Below are 23,151 nucleotides of genomic sequence, written 5' to 3'. Positions count from 1 at the left end.
TGGAGTGCTATCTACCTGCTTTAGCAACATAGTACTATAGTTTGGACTCAGCACCCGTTCACACGGGGGTTGCTAAGGACAATTACTTGCATGGATTACGGTGGTAATCATGTATTGCGAACTGTCTCGGACAGTCAACCCGCAGTCGTTGGTACCGATGGTCCCATGTCGATAATTAACATGCATCGTTTTCCTCTGTGTGTTTAAGGTGTTAGCTTGCTAGGAAAGCGAGGCAATAATAAAGCTTTAGAGCCCATCTAGCAGTTGTAGGTCGTAGCCTACCTAGGGGTCTCTAGAAGCCAATAAACACTAGCCATGGAGCCGTTGGAGTTGTTCGATCAAGCATCTATGGCATTAGTTGTCAGTAGATCTTGTCTGGATGAGTCTGAGTGACTCTGGGCAGTATTTGAACAATTGGTTTTGTAATAAATTAAATTTGAGTTGTCGGAACAGTAACATTTGTTTAGTTGTATTCTATGATAACTTGTTTATTTATTTGGGATACGGTATGGGACGTATCACTTAACTGAATTTGTAATAATAGTTGTTTTGGAAACTTCTGGACAATCTGTTTCGCTCAGTGCCGCGCCCCGATGATTCCGCCATCGGTTGGGGTGTGACAATAAAACTCACGTATAACCTGTTACATGTGTACAAAAATTAAGAAGAACCGATAATACAGAAAAAACTAACACATACATGTATGTGTACTTGTAAATGAATAGAATTGGACAGCAGCAACGAAACACAAAACATGCAAGAATTGCTTGATGGCCCTACCTTTGACCTACTCACACAAGAAACCGACCTAGGTATGTCATGATTCCAAAAATAAAAAAAATAAAAAAACCGTAACATGTGTTATTTCTGTACACAACAGATAATCAGAGTTATAAAAACCAAAAAAAAAATGTGCAGGTGCTGATGTCGATGAAACAAGTGATGCCATGAATCAAGAAGATAAAAAATCAAAAGAAGAAGAGACCAAGAATAAAATCAATGGTAAGTTCTACATGTTTTTAACTTCATTCAAAAATTATAATAAACTTAATAACTAACAAAAAAAATAAGCAGGCAAGGGAGCGGCTGAAAATGATATCAGAAGTAACTTTGGGTAAAGGAACTTGAATCAAAACGAATAAAACCAATTGGTAGATTCAACCGGTCATGTGATGACCATGATGACGAAATGGAAATTGAAATTACATCGGAAGAACAGCATATATGGGATTTTCTGTTCGATATCAAATACTCAATGTAAGATTCCGTTTAAATTATAAAATACTAGTTGTTACATTAAGCAAAGCTTTGCTCCAGATAGATTAGGGAATGTTTTGGTCCAAATAGAATGTTTTTTTTTTCGACTACACTATTTTCTTTTAAATGTATAACAGCATACATTTTTTCATAAACAACATACAGGCCACGGAAAATGGTCATCTCTTTGTCTAGCGGGGTAACAAGAAAATTTGGTGAATCTGCTGAGTAAGTTCAGTTATATAAAATATAAGTAAAACATAGTATTCGTAGATTTTTTATATCCAGAATTTAATTTATAAATTTAACATTGTCTTGCGTAGAGATATTATATTAAACAGTATTTACGGCACCGAAATCACAAAGACGCTGATGCGCACATTGAGGGAGGAAGTGAAGGTGTTCTCTGATGTGGTTGATGCTTGGGTAGATTTAATGAATTATGAAGAACTAGAAAGAACCGACGGCTCCTTGACGCGTATTTATTTTAGAACAACTGTGATAGTAAGTATTCATATTATATTGTTTGATCTTTGTCTATGATTTTGAATTTATTAAGTCTTTTGGCTCTTCAACCAGCTTGCCTATTTAAAAGACTTTTTTTAATTATTGGAATTCGGGTCTTACACCAGCTTATTGACACATCTTGTTTGAAAAAAAAATACAGGACAGCTGGTTATTGACAGATTCTGCTTGTGATGATGATGAACGTATGAAAACGTTCAGCGTATGGATGACGGATGCCGGCGCATATGAGTTCATTGGGTTGAAAATGGTTTTCTTTCCAATCCTTGAGAGTGATCAATATTACTTGATTGTCTTCGATCTGAAAAACGGCGCAATAACCGTCATAGACCACAGGCCTGATCGCACACCCTTAGTTGGCATTAGGGATCATCAAGACTACTACATTAAAGATACACCATACAAAGTGGTTAGTCATTCTCTCTTCTTGTAAACTTCATGATGAAAAACAATAACTCATACCAAAACTGATTACTATATTGTTTTTTAACAGAAGCATATGATGGACGCTTACTTGGAGTGTTCCGAACATCCGGCAAAATATGAAATCGCAGCAGCCAAGATTGAGAGGTGTAATGTCAAATGGGCGACCCCTGCACATCCAACGGATAGTGAGGTATTCCTTATGCAGCACATGCAGAAATTTAACGGCATCAATGAACCTTTTGAATGTGGTTTTAGCTGCCACTGGAAGAAAAAGCAAAAACAGATTCTTGCCCTCCGAAAAAAATTCGCTACACACATGCTACTCTCTGATGTGAATTTAATGAACGCAAAGGTTCGCGAGGCTGCATTATCAGTGTAAGCTTCTGCTAGTATTATGTTTTTTGTGGACACCTTAAACAATATAACTCGTACTTTGCCAGTTGCCTATGTATGTATTTCACTATTAATCTATGTCGTTGATTTGGAACAAATGTCTTTATATGTATGTTTAATGTTAACTTTTGGCGAACCATAAGCACACTAATGGAAAGTTTGACTAAGATAATTTCATTTGAATAACATACAAATAAGATGTAGTAAAAAAGGTGTAAAAATGCAATATTTTCGTTTGATAACTTTTTTAATCACTTTGACAATGAATAAAATCTAATAGAATATTATGTCTAATATGTCTGTTATTTGTTGTAATAATTAGCGTTAGTTAAACAGTCGTAATTATCATTACAAGCCAATTTGTTACAAAAAAAAAAGCAATAGAAAAAATATCTGTTTCGTTACAAAAACCAGTACAAAAAAAAGTAACAGCATATAGGACAGACACAACATATATTACTCCTAGTTAAAATATTTTTTGGGCATTTTTATAAAGAAAAAAAAGTAGAGTCTTACAAATTAATGCTGCCAACTTGGAAGTGTCTAATCTATTCTGGACCAAAAATACACACATACCCACACCATATCCAAGAAAATATATTATAGTACCGATTAAAATTATAATAGTATATATAAACAAAAAGAAGTACAATGTGATATAAATCACCCAGTATAGGGAATCTAAATTGGACAAAAAACAAGCATAAAGTACAATGTCAATGATGTTTACACGAACCAAGCAAAAATCATAAAATAATGAAAAATAAAAAAAATGTCAACTCCTATCTCTATCTTATGCACATGCATCATTAGCTCTCTTATGATTTGATATCTATAGTACAAGCATTTAATGAATCCCAATTGTCTCTTTGTGGTATAATAACAATAAAATAAAATATATATACACCTATCACGTTGGGTGAACAAAAGGAGGGAAGAATCAAAAGTACAAAACTTTAAAGAAAGTTGTTACATCAAATGTAAAAGCTACTGGTTGAAAGGCTGAAATAATTATATGTATGGGTAGCCTTATATGTTTCAGCCTAAGGCCATAACCCTTATATCTATAATATAATTATGTTACAGGCCCATATGTTACATTTCCCAGTTAATTGCTTTAAAACAAAAACAAACAGCAAAAAAATACTTAACTTCTATGTTGGTTAGTGTATTACATTTAATGTTGATGTAAACTGATGTAAACAATCTAATTAATTTATCCACCTAACATCATTTGTTTCTCTATAAATTAAGGTGAAATGTAAACATTTGTTTCATCACTTGTTCCCCATAAAGAAGTGAAAAAAAAACAACCTTATTATGTCTAGTCCAGCATCACCATCTGACTCAAAACGGGTTACCAAACGATTGCGCAGAACTCTTTCATTTGAACTCCAAGCTCCAAAATCAGATGGCAACCCAGAGTGTTCTCAAATCACAAACACCCCTTCTCTTCCGACAACGCCGCAAACTGTTGAAGAAAATCTTGCTATGGATGCTAAGCTTATAAGTGACCTCCTTACTAACACTAAACCTGAAAAAACAACACATGATGAGATGTGCTTAGATGAGGCACTTTTTGATGTTGACTGGGGATCATTTTACTTCACTACACAAGTTACCCCTGTCAAAAACTCTTCATCTGTGGTGCTCGCAGACCAAGCTAAACCAGTCAATGCCACACAAGAGAACCCCTCGGCAGTTGATCCAAAGACTACCAATGATCCCGAAGATGATCCTATAGATGATGATTACTTTTGTTACTCTCCAAACACTCTTGTCTCGTGGGCCAACCACAACCCGTGGGAGAGTGAGCTTAGCCCAGAACCATTCAGCACTGAAATTGAATATGGCACTCCAAGATCGTTTCTTGACTAAAAAGTGGTGTTTACATCAAGTTGCTAGTATGGGTGTGAAAAAAAATGTGCCCCAATTTTCCCTCTCTCATGCAATATAGGGGCTACTTTCCTTATACTGTGTTGTTTACCATATCTAGTGTTAAAGTTATTATGTACTCAACGATTGAGTTAAATCTATGTTTCTCCAATCTATGTTATTCAAAAAGTCGTGTCGTTATTATATGATTTAAAAAAAAATGATATATTAAAAAAAAGCTTACATAGTTTACACACATTAGGAAAAAATAATAAATAAAAAAGAGTCACGTGATCAAATATAAAAAAAAAACATACAACGTTGTTGGGGAAAAAAAGATATTCAAGCAACCTTCAAACAAAAGCACATGATCAAAGACACATATAACAAAAATGTACAAAAATCTCAGTGAAAAAAAAAATGTAACTCGGATACACCAAAAATGTACAAAAATCAGAGGCAAAAAAATGTAACATGGTAAAAACAAAACCAAAAAAACAATAACATATAAAATTCTCAGATTCAACACAGCAAAAGTCTACATAAATCAGAGGGGAAAAAATGTAACATGGTAAAAACAAAACCAAAAAACCCATAACATAGAAAATTCTCAGATTCAACCAAACATCAACAAGTACATACTAGAAATGTCATTAGCATACTAAGAAGGATAATCCAACTAAGTACCACCTATTTCTTAATAACAACAAACAATGCTAACAAGTAAGCTGCCAATCACTAACGCTAATATCAGTAACCATATAACCCTCTTCTTCTTCCGAATTTCTTGCTCACGGGTAAACAGTTCAGCTTGCAGGTTGTTGATGTTCCTCAAAAGACCTAGTATGATCCTAGTTGACCGTAAGCACATCGGTGGGTCGACCCAACCAATGAAAGGGCGGTTGCTAGGCTACATTAAAATAATGGGCATAAAACACGATTAGAACATACATTTACTTATTAAAATCAGGGTTCGAATTTTTTACCTTAAATGGACATGAATAGAACCTTCTTCCTGGGTTATCATCTGTCCAGGATGTCCGGATGGTAGCAATCCTCCCCCATGAACACCTTTTCATCTTTTTTGAGAGGTAGATGAATTGTATAGAAAAAAGAGAGATAAGAAAATCATATATTTGAATATAGTTTGGGTAGTTGGAGATGGAGATAGTTGGAAGCCTGTAGTTGGAATGATGGATCTAAAATAAAGATATGAACTAACCATTTGTGGGTCCCAGTATAAATATATCCTTTTGTCATTACCCACGTCCATGCACTTCTTACTTTTTTTACTTTCATTACTTTTTTTTAACATGGGGCCTACCCCTGGGAAAAGTTTTAATACCACATATCTACTTGTATAACCAAAAATAGAAAAAAAAATACATTCCAACAAAGAAGTAACAACACACAAACTAGATAGTTATTTTTTTCCATTAGATATTACACCACCAAAAATTACAAAAATCATTAGACACATAAATTACTCCTTAGATAATGTTGATAACCTGATACTATACCTAATTTCTAATTAACCTAAAAACATACATACATCTTAAAAAACAACATAATTAGTAAAACACAACAACAACACCTGATTTCTACTTGAGCTTCTTCATGTGAACCACTTTTTGCACTTGCATGGGTTTGCTGGCACGGGGGAAACTGATATGTTTATTGGGAAATATGAATCCCACTCAATTTCACTCATCCACGACATCATCAACCCAATCACTGGTTGTGGGATCATCAACATGTCTCTTTGTTGGGTATATTGTAGGCTCACCCTTGGGCACTACTTTTGGCTCCATCTTGACTGTAGGGTTAACAGTAGGCTCGTTTTTTGGTATTGCTCACGCCGTAGGCTTCACATCGGGTTCCACCTTTGGGATCGAACAACAACTACTTCTCTTCCCGCGGGGGTGCCCCTCACTAGTAAAAATCTTCCTAAGCGTATGTATGGGCATAGCGGGTAGAGGGCTTGTTTCAGGAATATCGCCAACGCTGACTGGAGTCGATGCATACTTTCGAAGTCTCTTCCCGACATTAATGAACTCATTTTTTCCAGGCATGAGATCGATCGCCTCAACATCCGGAACTTTGGAAACCAAGCATGGCCTCTTGTGCATTGTTATGTTTTGTGTGTGATGAGTAGTTAACACTGCTTTGGGGATATACACATTGGGGTATGCTGAAACTATTTATAACGAAAAAAATAAACTTTGGGGGTGGATGGTGGTGATTAGATATGAAAGTAAATGACAAATTAAATGCATCACCAGATAAAAAGGAAAAAGTAACAAAAAGATACATCTTGTTGTATGTATTCTGTAAAAATGTATCTACAACTTGACCATGTAAAAACTTGGTACTTCATCCAGATATGTTATCTCTTTAAGAAAAAAACGGCTTGTGTTTTGTAAAAAAAACATACAAAAACAAAAAAAAATACAAACTACTATATGTGCTTAGATTTTTTTTTGTTACTGGCTTTTGTAACGAAATGGGTCATTTTCTAACTAATTATATACGTAGGATGGATGTAACGTCCAAAATATGTAACATGGTATAAACAAAACCAAAAAATCCATAAGATAGAAAAATCTCAGAATCAAACACAGCAAAAATCTACAAAAAACTCAGGGAAAAAAATGTAACATGGTAAAAACAAAACCAAAAAATCCATAGCATAAAAAAATCTCAGCTTCAACCAAACATCAACAAGTGCATACTAACGAAAATGTCATTAGCATACTAACAAGGATAATCCAACTAAGTACCACCTATTTCTTAATCTCAACAAACAATGCAACGTTTACTTCTCACACAAACATTGGGGATATCCTTTCATAATGCAACTGATCAATTAAACCATAGTCATTAAACTGAAAACCATACTACATACCAAACCCACATACATCCTAACATGCAAAACATATGCATGTGCATCGATTTTCAGATAATCTACATATGCAAACATGTGCATGTACAAAAGGCAGCCCAAAAAATACAAAAGGGATGATCAAAGTTTAGTTGCGCTCCACTAAAATGGAGACCAAAAAGCTGGCGTCATAAAAGTTTTCAAAACACGCACAACACACACATCAACATAAATACCAAATCAAGTGGACTCCTGACTCACAGAGCTTGAGTCCTCGTCCTCATCCTCATTACCCGATTTATTCCTGTTCTTCTTTTTCTTGCAATTTCTTGAATCATGCCCAGTCACGTACTTCATACAGGTTCGGTAAAGCCTGGGTGTTTTGGGAGGTTTGACAGCAGAGTTGCTCGTTCCATCCTGAGATGCTCTAGACAATCGTCGGCGTTTGCCGCGTCCTTTGTTACTGATCCCGTCTGGATTGTTGAGAGTTACGTCCCCATCTAAAGAAACACCAAGCAATTCTTCAACAGCAGCATAGTTATCATTGTTGGCTTCGTCATCAACTGGTCCTCCATTTAGTAACTTGCATTTCAGTTCCTTTATCTGCTCAGCGAAAGAAGAAAGTCCTCCAACGTCACTTCTTAATGCGTCTACACATTCAGTTACGATCTCAAGAATCTGACTTCTCGCAGCAGCTTGTGGACGAGTGTCAACGCCATATCGACTCTCAATAGAAAATAAACTTTTAGGAAGCACGTCCCTAGACCAACGCTTAACAACAAACTGGGCCGGGATTTTTTCAATATTGTTTACCCGGTAAACACAAAAAATGTGCCTACACAGATATCTAATACGGATGAAGTTGTTGCATAAACAGGAGACCGATTGATTTCTCAATTCAGGTTTAACCTACAAAAACACCAAAACACATAATTAAGCTTCTGTGAAAAAAAGCATAATGAAAAGCTTAAACAAAAAATGCCACTATAAGGATACAGCAAGTTACCGTGAATGTGTTGGTTGCATTGTTACGTTTGTCCAACTGATTCACATAGTAAACACAAACATCATCACAATCCTCCGTGTTTACAATGTAACAAAACAGCTTCCCCTTGTATATCTCTTTTCTTACTTCTGTGGAAATTGCATGTGTATACAACTCAAAAGCATGCTTCTCAATAGCTAAGTCAGTACTGTCCATGAATACACTAGATGAAGTTTTAAACTCTGCAACACGTTGCCTGTAACGCTGATTGTCTATCCTAGTTTCGTAACATAGCATGAACTGAACTAGTGTGTTAGCGCTAGAAGAGTTGACCTTGAAGCTTGAGTTAGAGCTTTCACATCTTGATGTAGTCTTCATCAGACAACACATTGGGATATCACGGAAGTAGGCAGGTACCCATTGGCCCCTAATTGAGTACATGTCATTCAAACCAGTCATGATCTTGTAACCCATATTCCTCCATCAAAAGTTGCCAACGCGTCTCAAATGTAAATGGCTTCATGTGAATACTCCACACCAAACGATGCATCAATGCTCTTAGCTCAGAGTTTTGTAACAGGTCTCCAGCAATCTATACATATGAAAACACAAAACTGTTAATAAAATGTAACAAAAAAAAACTTCTCAAAAGAGATTCATAAATTAATAAAACCTTGGTGGGAAGTTTCTTCATAATATGCCACATGCAAAGGCGGTGCCGAGAGTCTGTGAAAACCTCTGAAATGGCAGCTTTCATTGAAGGGTCCTGGTCCGTCAGAACTAACTTTGTTTGCTTCTTGTGTGCCTTCAGAAATGATTCAAGTAACCACTTGTATGACTCAGTGGTTTCATTGAATAGCAAGCCAGCACCGAATGTCACACATTGTTTATGATTATCAACGCCAGTGAAAGGAACAAAAATCATGTTGTACCTGTGCGACAAAGAAAAATAAACAAAAGTTAATAATATGTTAAAGGGAAAAAAAGTGCCACTTTCCAAAACCTTACTTGTTAGTGTGATAAGTCGCATCAAAAGCTAACACATCCCCAAACACCTCATAGTTTATCTTGGAAATTTCGTCTGCCCAAAAAATCGATCTCAATTGCCTTTTCTCAACAACAAACTCAGAGTAAAAGTCTGGTAAGCTCTCAGATCTTTCTTTGAGACGATCTATAACAAGTTGCGCATCACGATCACCAATATAAAGCCTAACCGACTCGCTCCAGTTCTTAAAATCAGTTGGTGTAACACCTCGAAATTTCGTGTCCAATAAATAAATGACACGTGTCGAATACGACAAAAATAATATAAACCCGGATTTAATTAAGATATGCGGTAGGATTTTCGAATATGTCGACATGTTAATTTTATACCTCTGAGCGACTTCGTCATTATAAATCCCGAGACCCTAAGCAAAATTTATAAGCATCTAATATATCTTAATCCGGCCATTACTAATAATCGAAAGTGTCCAAGTTACTAATATTGGAACCTAAGAAAATAATGCAATTTAAATCTAGGTTCATGTATCCTACCCTTGATCAATCCCTTACACTGCATAATGGGGTAGGCATCTGATCAAGTATGGGTTAAAGGCAAGCCACAGAAATTATATATTGCAAGTTGACCATTCAATCCTTGAAAGGTTAATTTTTTTGCCACTGTTAAGCGCTTACGGACCGTAAGGGTCCTGCCTTACGGACCGTAAGGGGGTGAAGGGGTAAAAATTTTTCCGCCATAGGCTTACGGACCGCAAGGACCATGCCATACGGTCCGTAAGCGACGCCCAGCGACAGAAAGTTGGCTGTTGGCTGTTTTAAGCGGTAAAACATTAATGTAAAGATTTTCCAAAGATATGGGCGACCCCTAATCATCTTCTAGCACCAAGGGACAGTTGTTGATCATCAAGGAACATTGGTAGGCCTTGTTGTGATGAACCTATGCATCTACATTGCCTATAAAAGGCCACATTGTGCAAACAAGTTCCTCACACCTTGTTCTGCCTTCTTGATCACATCTGGAGCTCAAGAACACTCTCAACTCTTCTCTTATCTTGCATAGGACTTCAGTAAGTTGTTCAACCCTTTGTGGTTTAGTTTTTGCTTAGTTTTAGCTTAAAAGTCAATCCGTCGTAACTAACGGTTGACTTAACGGTTAATCACAAATGGTCCAGTGATTAACCGAATCAAAGGTAGTTATATGTTGGTATTCATGTGGGCATTAAACCCTTAAAAGGGCACCCTCTGATTCTGTCACACCCCCAAAATCCACACGCGGAGTATCACCGCTTGAGAGCGTGACATGACCAGGATCAAGCCACCAATCATACAGAACAATACATATAATAAAAGTAATTGTCATCTAAACCAAACCAAATCCATATGAAAGGTGTTCCAAACCATAAGAAAGTTATCATTGTTTAGCGGAAGCGTATTAATAAAAACCCATCGTAAATAAGTATCAATTATCAAAAGTATTTAACAGGGTAATCACGATCCAAGCCCACAACGACCTGCTCCTCCCTGTGCAAGCTCCATATACCTAACGACCTGCAAGGCGAGGATCAACAACTAGTTGAGCGAGTTCACAGAAAGTAAATGCGTAATAGTAAGTTCGTTTGTAACAGGTGGCTCTACTGGGCCGTTAGTACGTTCTATTGGTGGGGGCTTCCCATGTTATTAATCCACTAGACTATGCGTAACCATAAGTGTTCTTCACAACCGAGAACAGTAGCGCGTATGGGGTTTACGTAGGTTTTACGTAAGTATCCTTCACAACCGAGGATAGGAGTACGCGGGGGTTTACGTAGGTTTTACATAAGTGCCTGACACAACCGAGGCAGTAGTGAGTATAATAAGTTCACGTAGGTTTTACGTAAGTATCCTTCACAACCGAGGATAGCGAGTAGCATAAGTATACGTAGGTTTTACGTATGTATCCTGCACAACCGAGGACGATGGTATGGTAGTCTAGTAATGGTATCCGTATGAATTTATTCAACCTTATCCTTTCAATCCCATTCCCAACACCCCGGGAATCCCATGCCTTGGTAAGAGTGTGTGTGAACTCACCTTGGTTTGCTCGGCAGATACACAAAGAGTACAGATAAGCTAGTAAATGGTCAACCACGTCCTATCATGGTTATAATACAAGTCAGGTCTTGACTTAGATAATACACGTTTGTTTCACATAGTCTAGCACGTTACTAATCACGTATAATCATGGCAACGTTTGACAGTTAAGCAATACATACAACTTGTACGGTTTTTAAACAAGTAAGCCCAATACTAACCGGCCCAACCTGTTGTGCAATTCCCATAAAGCCCGGTCCAAATAATTATAGCAGTCCAACCGGATATACATATGGCCCAATACATTAATCAGTCAATTGCATAAGTCCAATTATTTGGCCCAATTGATTGGGCCCGTGACAGTGTAGGCCCAAAACAGTGTACGTGCATAACTGGTCTCGAGTCGCAACGGGAGATTTCGAGTCACAACTGTGGTTTCGGCTCGTCCTGGTCCAGTTACGAGTCGCAACATGACTCGCAACCGTGGTTGCGGCTCGTGCTGCTGTGGTCTGGTTCCGAGTCGCAATCCGGAACTCGCAACGCTGGTCTCGGCTGATGTTGTTGTTGGTCTCGAGTCGGGATGGTGAGGTACCGACTCGCAATCCGTGTCGCAACAAGGCATCTAACAACTTTCCATGATTTTAGACAATTTACTTCCGTGATTTCAGCTAACACATTGGCAGTTTCACAAATCGGATCAAATGGCAATTATTCACAATCATGTTCATAGCACCATATTCATCATCAATTCAAGAACAGTTAATCAATCTTGTACTGAATATAAGATCGGGTCATGTGATAATCAAATTCATAAACTATTATGCAACCTTTATCATTCCAAACGGATTTCTTAACACAATCATATGCATTCAGCCGATTATACATATCCATTCGGTTTTAAATCATGCAATCCGATTTACAACAAGAACAATAACAAGGATAGCAACTTAAATCCGGTCATCATGCATACACATATCATACAACATATCAAACAAGTTACTAGCATAAACCCTAGCCGATCATGAAGTCCAATTATTAACAATATCACATAGTTACACATATTAGCATGTAGTTGATAACATAACACTAACCAAGATAATAGAGGGCTTCGAAAGAACAAGGGCTTCGAGAGAGAGGGCTGCCTTCGGTTCCAAGAGAGAGAGAGAAGGAGATCTTAGGGTTTTGTGTGTGTTAGAGTTCTTGTGTAACAAATGGGAAACAACACCCTAAGGGTGTTTGTTTGTTCACGTTGAAGAGAAGTGGGCCGGCCCATCATGGCTGCCCCTTCTGGTCCGATTTCAAGAAGTGGTCCGAATGGGCTTGTGACCGGTTGAGCCTTGTGCGATCGGTTATGGTGTGTGATTTAGGCTCGTGCAACACATAACATACATACACACATAATGCACATAAACATAACATACCAAGTATTCATTCAATTAATAACGTTCTCGTAAACACGTATCGTTACACAAAGTAAGTCTAAGGTTCGAGTTGTCACATTATCCCCAACTAATTGGAAATTTCGTCCCGAAATTTGGTATGCACTCACTGAGGAAGCTAGGTAAGTTCAATCGTTCACTGGTTTTCCTGGGGTGTCACATCCTCCCCCCGTTGATCTGGAATTTCGTCCCGAAATTCCGAAGTAGTAGCTTCAGCCTCAGTAGTGGTTGTATTGGTTTCGAATAACTGGGGGTACTTTTCTGTCATCCTGTCTTCGCGTTCCCAGGTGTACTCTGGGCCACGTTTGGAGTTCCAACGTACTCGAACAAGAGGGATTCTCTTGTTTTTGAGGACCTTCACATCCCGGTCCGTGATTTCAACTGGTTCCTCGACGAACTGCAACCGCTCGTCGATAGTAAGTTCCTTAAAAGGAATGATAAGGGTCTCATCTGAAAGGCACTTCTTCAGATTCGACACGTGAAAGACATTGTGAACTGCACCGAGTTCAGCTGGTAGGTTCAACTTGTAGGCTACCTTGCCTATCTTCTCAATGATTTCGAACGGTCCGACGTACCGCGGATTCAGTTTGCCCCGTTTGCCAAAACGAACTACACCCTTCCAGGGTGAAACTTTTAATAAAACCCGGTCCCCGACCTGAAATTCCAATGGCTTTCTACGCTTGTCCGCGTAGGCTTTCTGACGGTCGCGTGCTGCCGCCATGCGTTGTCGTATCTGTGCAATCTTTTCTGTGGCGTCCACTACAATCTCTGGACCCGTAATCTGGCTATCCCCCACCTCTGCCCAACAGAGAGGTGACCGGCATTTACGTCCGTACAATGCCTCGAATGGAGCGGCTTGTATGCTGGTGTGATAACTATTATTATACGAGAACTCCACCAAAGGGAGGTGTTTTTCCCAGCCGTTGCCGAAGTCTATAACGCATGCCCTAAGAATGTCTTCAAGTGTTTGAATCGTTCGCCCAGACTGCCCATCCGTCTGAGGGTGATATGCTGTGCTCATGTCTAATCGTGAGCCGAAAGATTTGTGCATTGCTTGCCATAGTTCTGGCGTGAATCGTGCATCGCGATCCGAAATAATGGAGGTGGGCACTCCGTGCCTCGAAACAACCTCTTTAAGATAAACGTCTGCGAGAGTGGAGAACTTATCCGTTTCCTTTATCGCCAGGAAGTGTGCGGACTTGGTGAGTCGATCCACGATCACCCATATGGTATCATTCCCACGCTGGGATCTAGGTAGGCCTGTAACGAAATCCATGGAAATTTCTTCCCATTTCCATTGCGGTATCTTAGGCTGCTGAAGTAGGCCCGCTGGTTTCTGGTATTCGACCTTGACTCTCGCACAGGTCAAGCATTTTCCAACGTACGTAGCGATGTGGGCCTTCATGCTAGGCCACCAGTATGTTGTTCTGATGTCGTGGTACATTTTGTCCGATCCTGGATGTACCGAATAGCGAGACTTGTGCGCTTCGTCCATCACAAGTTCGCGTAGACCGCCATAAAGTGGGACCCAAATACGCCCCGTTACATAGTAGGCGCCGTCTGCCTTCTGTTCCATTCGTTGTCGTGAGCCACGTAGGGCTTCAGCCTTGACGTTTTCTGGTTTCAATGCTTCTGCCTGAGCATCCCGTATCTGTGTAGGAAGGCTAGACTGAATTGTAAGCTGTAGCGCTCGCACGCGCCGAGGTAAAGTGTCTTTCCGACTGAGGGCGTCAGCCACAACATTGGCCTTGCCTGGATGGTACTTGATGGCGCATTCGTAATCGTTCAGTAGTTCAACCCATCGTCGTTGACGCATGTTCAAATCCTTCTGCTTAAGAATATGCTCGAGACTCCTGTGATCGGTGTAAATCGTGCACCTGGTACCGTACAGGTAGTGTCGCCATATCTTAAGCGCGAAAACCACAGCTCCCAGCTCTAAATCGTGCGTCGTGTAGTTCCGTTCATGAATCTTTAGTTGACGAGAGGCGTAGGCAATAACTTTATCCCGCTGCATCAATACACAACCCAGACCCTGTATTGATGCGTCACAATATACCACGAAGTCATCCGTGCCCTCTGGCAATGAGAGAATAGGTGCACTGCAAAGCCTATCCTTTAGATACTGAAAAGCAGTTTCCTGCGTGTTGCCCCAACGGTAGGTGACACCCTTCTGTGTCAGTAGTGTAAGTGGTTGCGCGATCTTGGAGAAGTCTTTGATAAACCGTCTGTAGTAACCTGCCAAACCCAAGAATTGGCGTATTTCTGTCGGTGTACGCGGTGCAGGCCAGTTTCTGATCGAATCTACCTTGGATGGATCGACGTGGATCCCATCCCTGTTCACCACATGGCCTAAGAAGTGGACTTCACGAAGCCAGAAGTCGCATTTAGAAAGCTTGGCGTACAGCTGTTCCTTCCAAAGAAGTTCCAATATCAGGCGAAGATGCTGCTCGTGTTCCTCCTGACTCTTGGAGTAAATCAGGATGTCGTCGATGAATACTATGACAAACTTGTCAAGATAGGGTTTGCACACCCTGTTCATAAGGTCCATAAATACAGCAGGCGCGTTCGTTAACCCGAACGGCATGATAAGAAACTCGTAGTGGCCGTAACGAGTTCTGAAGGCTGTCTTGGAGACGTCCTCATCCCGGACTCTCAGCTGATGATACCCTGACCTCAAGTCTATCTTGGAATAGTAGCACGACCCTTGCAACTGGTCGAATAAGTCGTCAAGGCGCGGAAGAGGATAACGGTTCTTCACCGTTACCTTGTTGAGTTCACGGTAGTCGATACACATCCTGAACGTACCGTCTTTCTTTTTCACGAAAAGTACTGGAGCTCCCCATGGCGAAGAGCTTGGACGAATGAAGCCCTTTTCCAAGAGCACTTGCAGCTGTTTTGACAATTATTCCAATTCTGATGGAGCTAGACGGTATGGTGCGCGAGCTATGGGTGCTGCTCCTGGAGCGAGCTCGATTTGAAATTCGACCTGACGATGAGGCGGTAAGCCAGGTAAGTCTTCAGGAAACACCTGAGGGTAGTCACGTACAATTGGAATATCTTCCAATTTCTTTTCCTTTGCTGATGCGTCTGTAACGAGTGCCAGAATGGCAGTGTGCCCCTTTCGTAAACATTTCTGCGCCTTTAAGAAAGAGATGATGCCAACCACTGCACCACTCTTGTCGCCTTGTACTTCGAGAGGTTCTTGACCAGAGCGTGGGATGCGAATTATCTTCTCACTGCATAAGATTTCTGCCTGGTGTTGGGATAGTCAATCCATCCCAATCACGACGTCGAAGCTACCCAATACTATGGGAATGAGATCAATAGAGAAGGCTTGACCAGCTAGGATAAGATTACAACCCTGAACTACGTGCGTGGCTTCTAGACTTTTACCGTTAGCTAACTCTGCTACATGTTTGGTGGGTAAAAGTGTTGGTGCACGTTTTAGCAGTTGACACATTTTCACAGACATATAGCTTGTATCCGCACCCGAATCAAACAAAACAGTAACGTAAATATTGTCGAGGAGAAACTTACCCATAACTACGTTGGGATCGTTCACTGCGTCGCCTCGACCTAGTACGAATGCACGTCCCCTTGCCTCGTTGTCGTTGTTGTTTCCCCCGTTGTTGTTGCCATTGCCCTGATTGTTGTTATTGTTGTTGTTATTGCTCTGGTTCCTGTTTAACTGAGGGCAGTGCCTTTTGAAGTGACCTTCTGCCCCACACTGAAAGCATACTTTGTTGCCCTGTTGCTGATTCTGCTGTGCTTGTGGCTGCTGCTGGTTCTGGTTCGCAGGACGAGGGCTTCTACAATCCTTAGCCTCATGACCCATCTTGAGGCATCTTTGACAGCGACCCTTGTTACACTGGCCACCGTGATGTCTACCGCAGTTGTTGCACTTTGGGAGGTTCCCTCGATATCCGCCCTGCCTGTGATTACCCGAAGAATGCTGACTGGGACTCTGATAACTGTCAGTCTTCCGCTGCTGGGCCTGAGACTGAACTGTAGCTGATCCCTTGCTGGAATCCCCATCCCATTTTCTCTTACTGTCACTGGGAGTAGCAGGAGTAACTGAAGTAGTAACGGTAGCAGTAGCGCTGATACGTTTAGGCAGTTTGTTCTGATCCACTGCCTGGTCTGTGATGCGGTGAGCGAGGCGTTGAATCTCCTGGATGTTATCAAGATTAGCCGAAGTAACATGGCTCTGGATCTCTGGCGCCAACCCCTTGAGATACATCTCGATGCGCTTGTATGGAGGGTCTACCATAGTTGGGCACAGCACGGCTAGCTCATTAGACCGTTTAGTATACGCTTCAATCTCTGACCCAACCATTTTCAGGTTATACAGCTCGTCTTCCAGCTTGTGAATATCTTCACGAGTACAATATTCCCTCTTGATAAGTTCCTTAAAATCGTTCCAGGGTGTGGCGTTAGCAGCTGCCAACCCTAAGATCTGAACTTGGGCGTTCCACCAAGTTAATGCTATCCCTTCCAAGGTGCCAGTTGCATACTTGACCTTGCGAGCCTCAGGGCACTCGCACATTTCGAATACTGACTCTAGCTTCTCAAACCAGTGGAGGAGTCCAACTGCTCCTTCAGTGCCACTAAAGGTACTTGGACGACAGCCCATGAAGTTCTTAAAAGTGCAGACAGGTTGCTGCGCGTGTTGACCTATTGTGTACGAATAGGACGAGATTAAATACGAGAGTTAATGCAGGATCTAAGGATCCTAGTATGAATCTATACTGCAGGGTATACTACCTGCTTGAGCAGCTGCAAGTGCCGCAGCAACTTGAGCTTGAACGAGTGCCTCTAGCTGGGCTTGTGTCATGTTAATTCGTCCAGACATGATCTTCATAGTAAAAGTAACGTAAGTGAGAGTGGTTCGCGAGTAGGGCGATGACAGAAAAGCGTAAGCACTTAGGTATTCTCATGTAATAGGATCATGTGTATCTAAGAGTAATGCGAGCAAAGTTCTAAGCAGTTCTAGCATACAGGTAATAAACATAAACCTTATTACCTAGGATGTCGAGTCTTGCACGTGGAGCGAAGCGTCGTTGTGGATCGTTGAGAGCACTGTACTGGTTATAGTCCGGTTTTAATAAAAACGTTTTCCCATATTAAAACCAAGTTCTCTATAACCAATGGCTCTGATACCAATCTGTCACACCCCCAAAATCCACACGCGGAGTATCACCGCTTGAGAGCGTGACATGACCAGGATCAAGCCACCAATCATACAGAACAATACATATAATAAAAGTAATTGTCATTTAAACCAAACCAAATCCATATGAAAGGTGTTCCAAACCATAAGAAAGTTATCATTGTTTAGCGGAAGCGTATTAATAAAAACCCATCGTAAATAAGTATCAATTATCAAAAGTATTTAACAGGGTAATCACGATCCAAGCCTACAACGACCTGCTCCTCCCTGTGCAAGCTCCATATACCTAACGACCTGCAAGGCATGTAACAGAGGATCAACAACTAGTTGAGCGAGTTCACAGAAAGTAAATGCGTAATAGTAAGTTCGTTTGTAACAGGTGGCTCTACTGGGCCGTTAGTACGTTCTATTGGTGGGGGCTTCCCATGTTATTAATCCACTAGACTATGCGTAACCATAAGTGTTCTTCACAACCGAGAACAGTAGCGCGTATGGGGTTTACGTAGGTTTTACGTAAGTATCCTTCACAACCGAGGATAGGAGTACGCGGGGGTTTACGTAGGTTTTACGTAAGTGCCTGACACAACCGAGGCAGTAGTGAGTATAATAAGTTCACGTAGGTTTTATGTAAGTATCCTTCACAACCGAGGATAGCGAGTAGCATAAGTATACGTAGGTTTTACGTATGTATCCTGCACAACCGAGGACGATGGTATGGTAGTCTAGTAATGGTATCCGTATGAATTTATTCAACCTTATCCTTTCAATCCCATTCCCAACACCCCGGGAATCCCATGCCTTGGTAAGAGTGTGTGTGAACTCACCTTGGTTTGCTCGGCAGATACACAAAGAGTACAGATAAGCTAGTAAATGGTCAACCACGTCCTATCATGGTTATATGTCACACCCCGATTTCCACGTGTCTCACCGGTGGGCCTGGTGGGGGATTACCGTGACGATGTTGGCAACAATATAGTCAACCACACAATTATATAATGCACAGCGGAAGCTTAAGATAAATATATAAATTTCAACCTCTGGTTGTAATATCAAATGTATTACAGAAGTTGAATATATCCACAGCGGATCAAAAAGTAATAAATATTGTTCATTCAGATGCAGCATCGAGTTTGCGAGACTATGTACGATGCTTAGGACGCCTATACCAGCCCATTACGTATAGTACCTGCATTTAATCTTTTTGGGGAAAATACGTCAGTTTACACTGGTAAATACATTCAACTGACACATTTGAAAATGTTTATTAAAGTTGATTTGAATGCACAAGGCACAAACTCTTTTATAACTTGGGAAAATTATTAAAATCTTGTGAACGTTTTACATGTTCTTTTATGCGTTCAGTAGCCCGGGTCGTGCCGGGTTAAAGATTTATAGACACACCACATTACGTAAAACCGTAGTATAAAAACCAACGGCTACGTCTTTTAATTTAATGTCGACAATATATACCGGGTGTACGCCTACACCGGGATGTCGATGGTCGTGGCCATTTCGTAAAATGATGCCAAGGATATCCGGGACAACGGTCATTAAACCCCCCAAAGGCTTTTAAGAAACAAAACTGTTTAAATGAGCCAATCATATTATTTAATTAACCACCTAAGCGATGGAAGAATATAATGCTCAATCAAGCGGTATTAATATACCGTAACCCAAGCCCATATAGGGGAAATAAGTTAAAGTATTTACCTTTGCAAGTATATTTCCTTAATTTGGATTAAATCACTGATAGCTTTTACAGGGGCTCCTAATCTGGAACGAAGGTTTTAATTAACCTCTTAGAATCCTAACGAGTCGTTATAATGGCCGTAGCCTAGACTGGTTGGTTCCGATATATATAGATATGGTTTAATCGCGCGAAAAGGCGAAAACCGAGAATGGAGTGTGATTCTGACCCAACAAGTTCAGAGACTTGTTTTATATGGGTTAATGGTTCATGTAACACCCTAACACGTAATTAGCGAAAGTCGCAGCGGAAGTTCGTGCCATAAAAATTCTTTCATTATAAACCTTACGTCTTACTTGAAAGTTCACTTTTATAATAACTCTTTTATATCAAATACGAAAAACTGACTCGGTTATAGAATAAATCATAGCTTATGTATAACAATTTACATCCTTAGACAACCCCGTACAATCCCTTAAGTGACTCGGTCTTTGATCTTTATTCCTTGATGATCCTCCGTGACCCGCACAACCTGCATTCACCACATACATTCGAAGACATTAGCACACAATGTATAAACAAGATCATTCGTATACACTTCACATCTCGTTCTTTATCAAACTTCAAGCATTTCATCTGCGTATCCATTTCCTGGCGAGGCTTCATGAATGTACCTGCATTACTTATCATTCTCAAGGTACACCATTAATAACGTTAATCCTGAATGTGTCTAAATCATACACATATATGTACTTACATACCCACATACATATACACCTACATACGTACATACACTCATACATACCCTTATACATACCTACATACACAACTACATACTTACATATCCTTCCTACAACTAGGCATACGTACATACACTCATACATTTCATTAAGCATAACTACATATCCTACTACATACGTACACTTGGAGTTATAAACATACATACGTGTATGCCTACACACATGCTTACATAACATCTACATACGTATACAAATACATACAAACACACAAACTTGCTTATCTACATATGTACATACTTTAACGAACACGTACTAGATCACGCGTACCTCTTATATATCCATACATTATTAACGTGTGCCTTAGACTTAGCTTTATAGCCCATAAACATCCAAGGAACCTTCAAAATCATGTTTAGAAAGTCCGCCGTAGTCCACGGATATCAAACCGAAGCCCACGGTACATAAATTAACTTAAATAACAAGATTTCAGCTTTTGGGACTTGGGAAGGCCGTCACCGACGCCCCTAGGGCCGTCGGCGACGGGCCTTGCATTTACCCGTAGCCCAAAAACCCGTAGACAGGTAATTAACCCGTCAGCACAAAAACTGATTTTCTAGAGCCCGTCGGCGACGCCCCCATGCCCGTCGGCGACGCCCTCTAGATTTTGCATTTTTCTGCAGCTCCGTTTCGTCGTCCGTACGCACTAAAACGCGCATAACTTTTGAACCGTTTACCCGTTTAACCTCCCGTTTCTTCCTACATGCTTGTAAATTCACATTCTATCATATGAACTTAAAATCCCATATCCGGATTAAGGAAATTCTTAACTTACACTATCGGCTTATTATTCACTTATGAATTATTCGACCCGTTATGGGTATTTATACATTAAAAGGTCTATAACATACAAAACCCTATACTTCACTTTCATACTAGACAAAGACATTACTCTAATCGAATAGCTCACTTCCAAATGACTTTTAAGGTCGTTTACCCGAAATCCCCACCAAGGGCGTTTTTGTCAACTTTGCCCCATTATTAACAACAAGCACTACCTTGCATAAGCAACCAATCCTACTACCTAGTTACGATTCTTAATCACGCATACCTTGCTCGGATCAAAGCTGAGATCCGTTTAATACTTCATCAATATCATACCATTTGTTCCTATTCGACCTCAATTACCATACCTAGTTAAGTTGCATATAACTTTACATAAATAACTAAGAAGTGATTACGGAATCACTTACCTTGAGCGTCCATTTTCGCATTGGCTTCCTTGTCCCCTCTTGACCCGTTAGTCTTTCGTTCTTGAGTCCACGTCCACATGATCCCTAATGCTTTCATGTTACCGCAATCACATCCTTGTTAGTGTACACGATTTCACATATAATGATCATATCAAAAGCGTAACTCACATTTGACTTTCATGATCAAGTCTAATAATCATAAAGCATACATCCAAAACCACATCTTTCTAGACTCATGCAATCCATCATGTTAACGCATAAAACACATATTAATTTAGCACCTACCATACGACACTATGTACATTTCGTACTTATGATGCTAAAGTACTTACAACCACATGATCACATAATCATACTCGCATACACATTCGCTTACATATACTTTCACATATCATACACCTTCGCTCTTAATCACCTTGATTCAAGCACATCTAATACAAGGTGAGCGTTACACCATTCAAGCACAAGGTACAAGCTCCTAATGCATAGATTTGACCAACATATACTTTCAACCCGAATTCGTATACGAGTTCCATCTAAAGCATATTTTTCAAGTTAGTAAACTACTACTTTTATCACAACCGCTTTCTATACATGCAAACTTACAATTTTCATACAATTTCACTTTCTAGCTTCACCTAGTCATTTTATCAAACACTTGGTGTGCGTACAATCTACTATGCATAGTTTACAACTAGTTCAAGCATAGCCTTTAACTTCTAAATTCTAATCACCAAAAGAGTGTTCAAAATCACATTCCATTCTTACAATTCACCCTAAACTAACATCACAAAACCCATTTCAAGCTAGTAACAAATACATCAAACAAGGATTGGACATGGGTAGAACACCCATGTCGCTACTTCATTCAAAATTGTGGGTTTCTTCTTAAATCATCAAATTAGTTGGAATCATACATAATACACGTTTTATATAACGATTCTAACACATAATCACGCTTAATTTCATACCAATTCGTGGATTAATCAATAACCCACTTCATACAAGATGATCAAATCATAAATTGGAACTTACCTTATGATCAAAACACTTAGATTAAGTTGTACCTAGCCTCATGCATTCGATTTCTTCTCAAAATCAGGTTCAATTTTTGAGTTCTTGTAAGTAGTTGAAGAACAAGGGTTTCCCCTTGTTCCTGATCATTCTCACGCACACACACACCTTGTGTGTGTTAGATTTTTGTTTTAATAAATTAACTTCCAAGTTTGGCACTCTAAGTCCCTCAAGTTTTAACTTACTATCATATATGCCACAAGTTTCATCATTTAGCTTATCTAATAGGCATTTAACTAGGTTTATTAACTTAGTTATTGTATCTCATTTTATTAAACATGGCAACATGCTAACGAATTTAATAATTCGAATTTTGGGGTGTTACAGTTCACACTCTGGATGTTGGGGTTCAAATAATATAATTTGACCCGTATCGG

At 39.9% G+C, this 23,151-nt stretch overlaps 1 protein-coding gene across 1 annotated transcript; it reads right to left on the bottom strand.

Annotated features, from left to right (window-relative positions):
• Positions 1-7,597: 7,597 nt before the first annotated feature.
• LOC110944493 (protein FAR1-RELATED SEQUENCE 5-like) lies at positions 7,598-8,816 on the bottom strand. The gene is made up of 2 exons (XM_022186157.1): positions 8,364-8,816; positions 7,598-8,266 (listed from the first exon to the last, which is right to left on the bottom strand). Exons 1-2 carry the CDS (start codon positions 8,814-8,816, stop codon positions 7,598-7,600), a joined length of 1,122 nt encoding a protein of 373 aa, XP_022041849.1.
• Positions 8,817-23,151: the final 14,335 nt, after the last annotated feature.

This window comes from Helianthus annuus, chromosome 6, assembly GCF_002127325.2.
Source record: "Helianthus annuus cultivar XRQ/B chromosome 6, HanXRQr2.0-SUNRISE, whole genome shotgun sequence".
NCBI lineage: Eukaryota > Viridiplantae > Streptophyta > Magnoliopsida > Asterales > Asteraceae > Helianthus > Helianthus annuus.
Note: the sequence above shows the minus strand (reverse complement) of the source record. Positions and strands in the feature narration are given on the sequence as shown.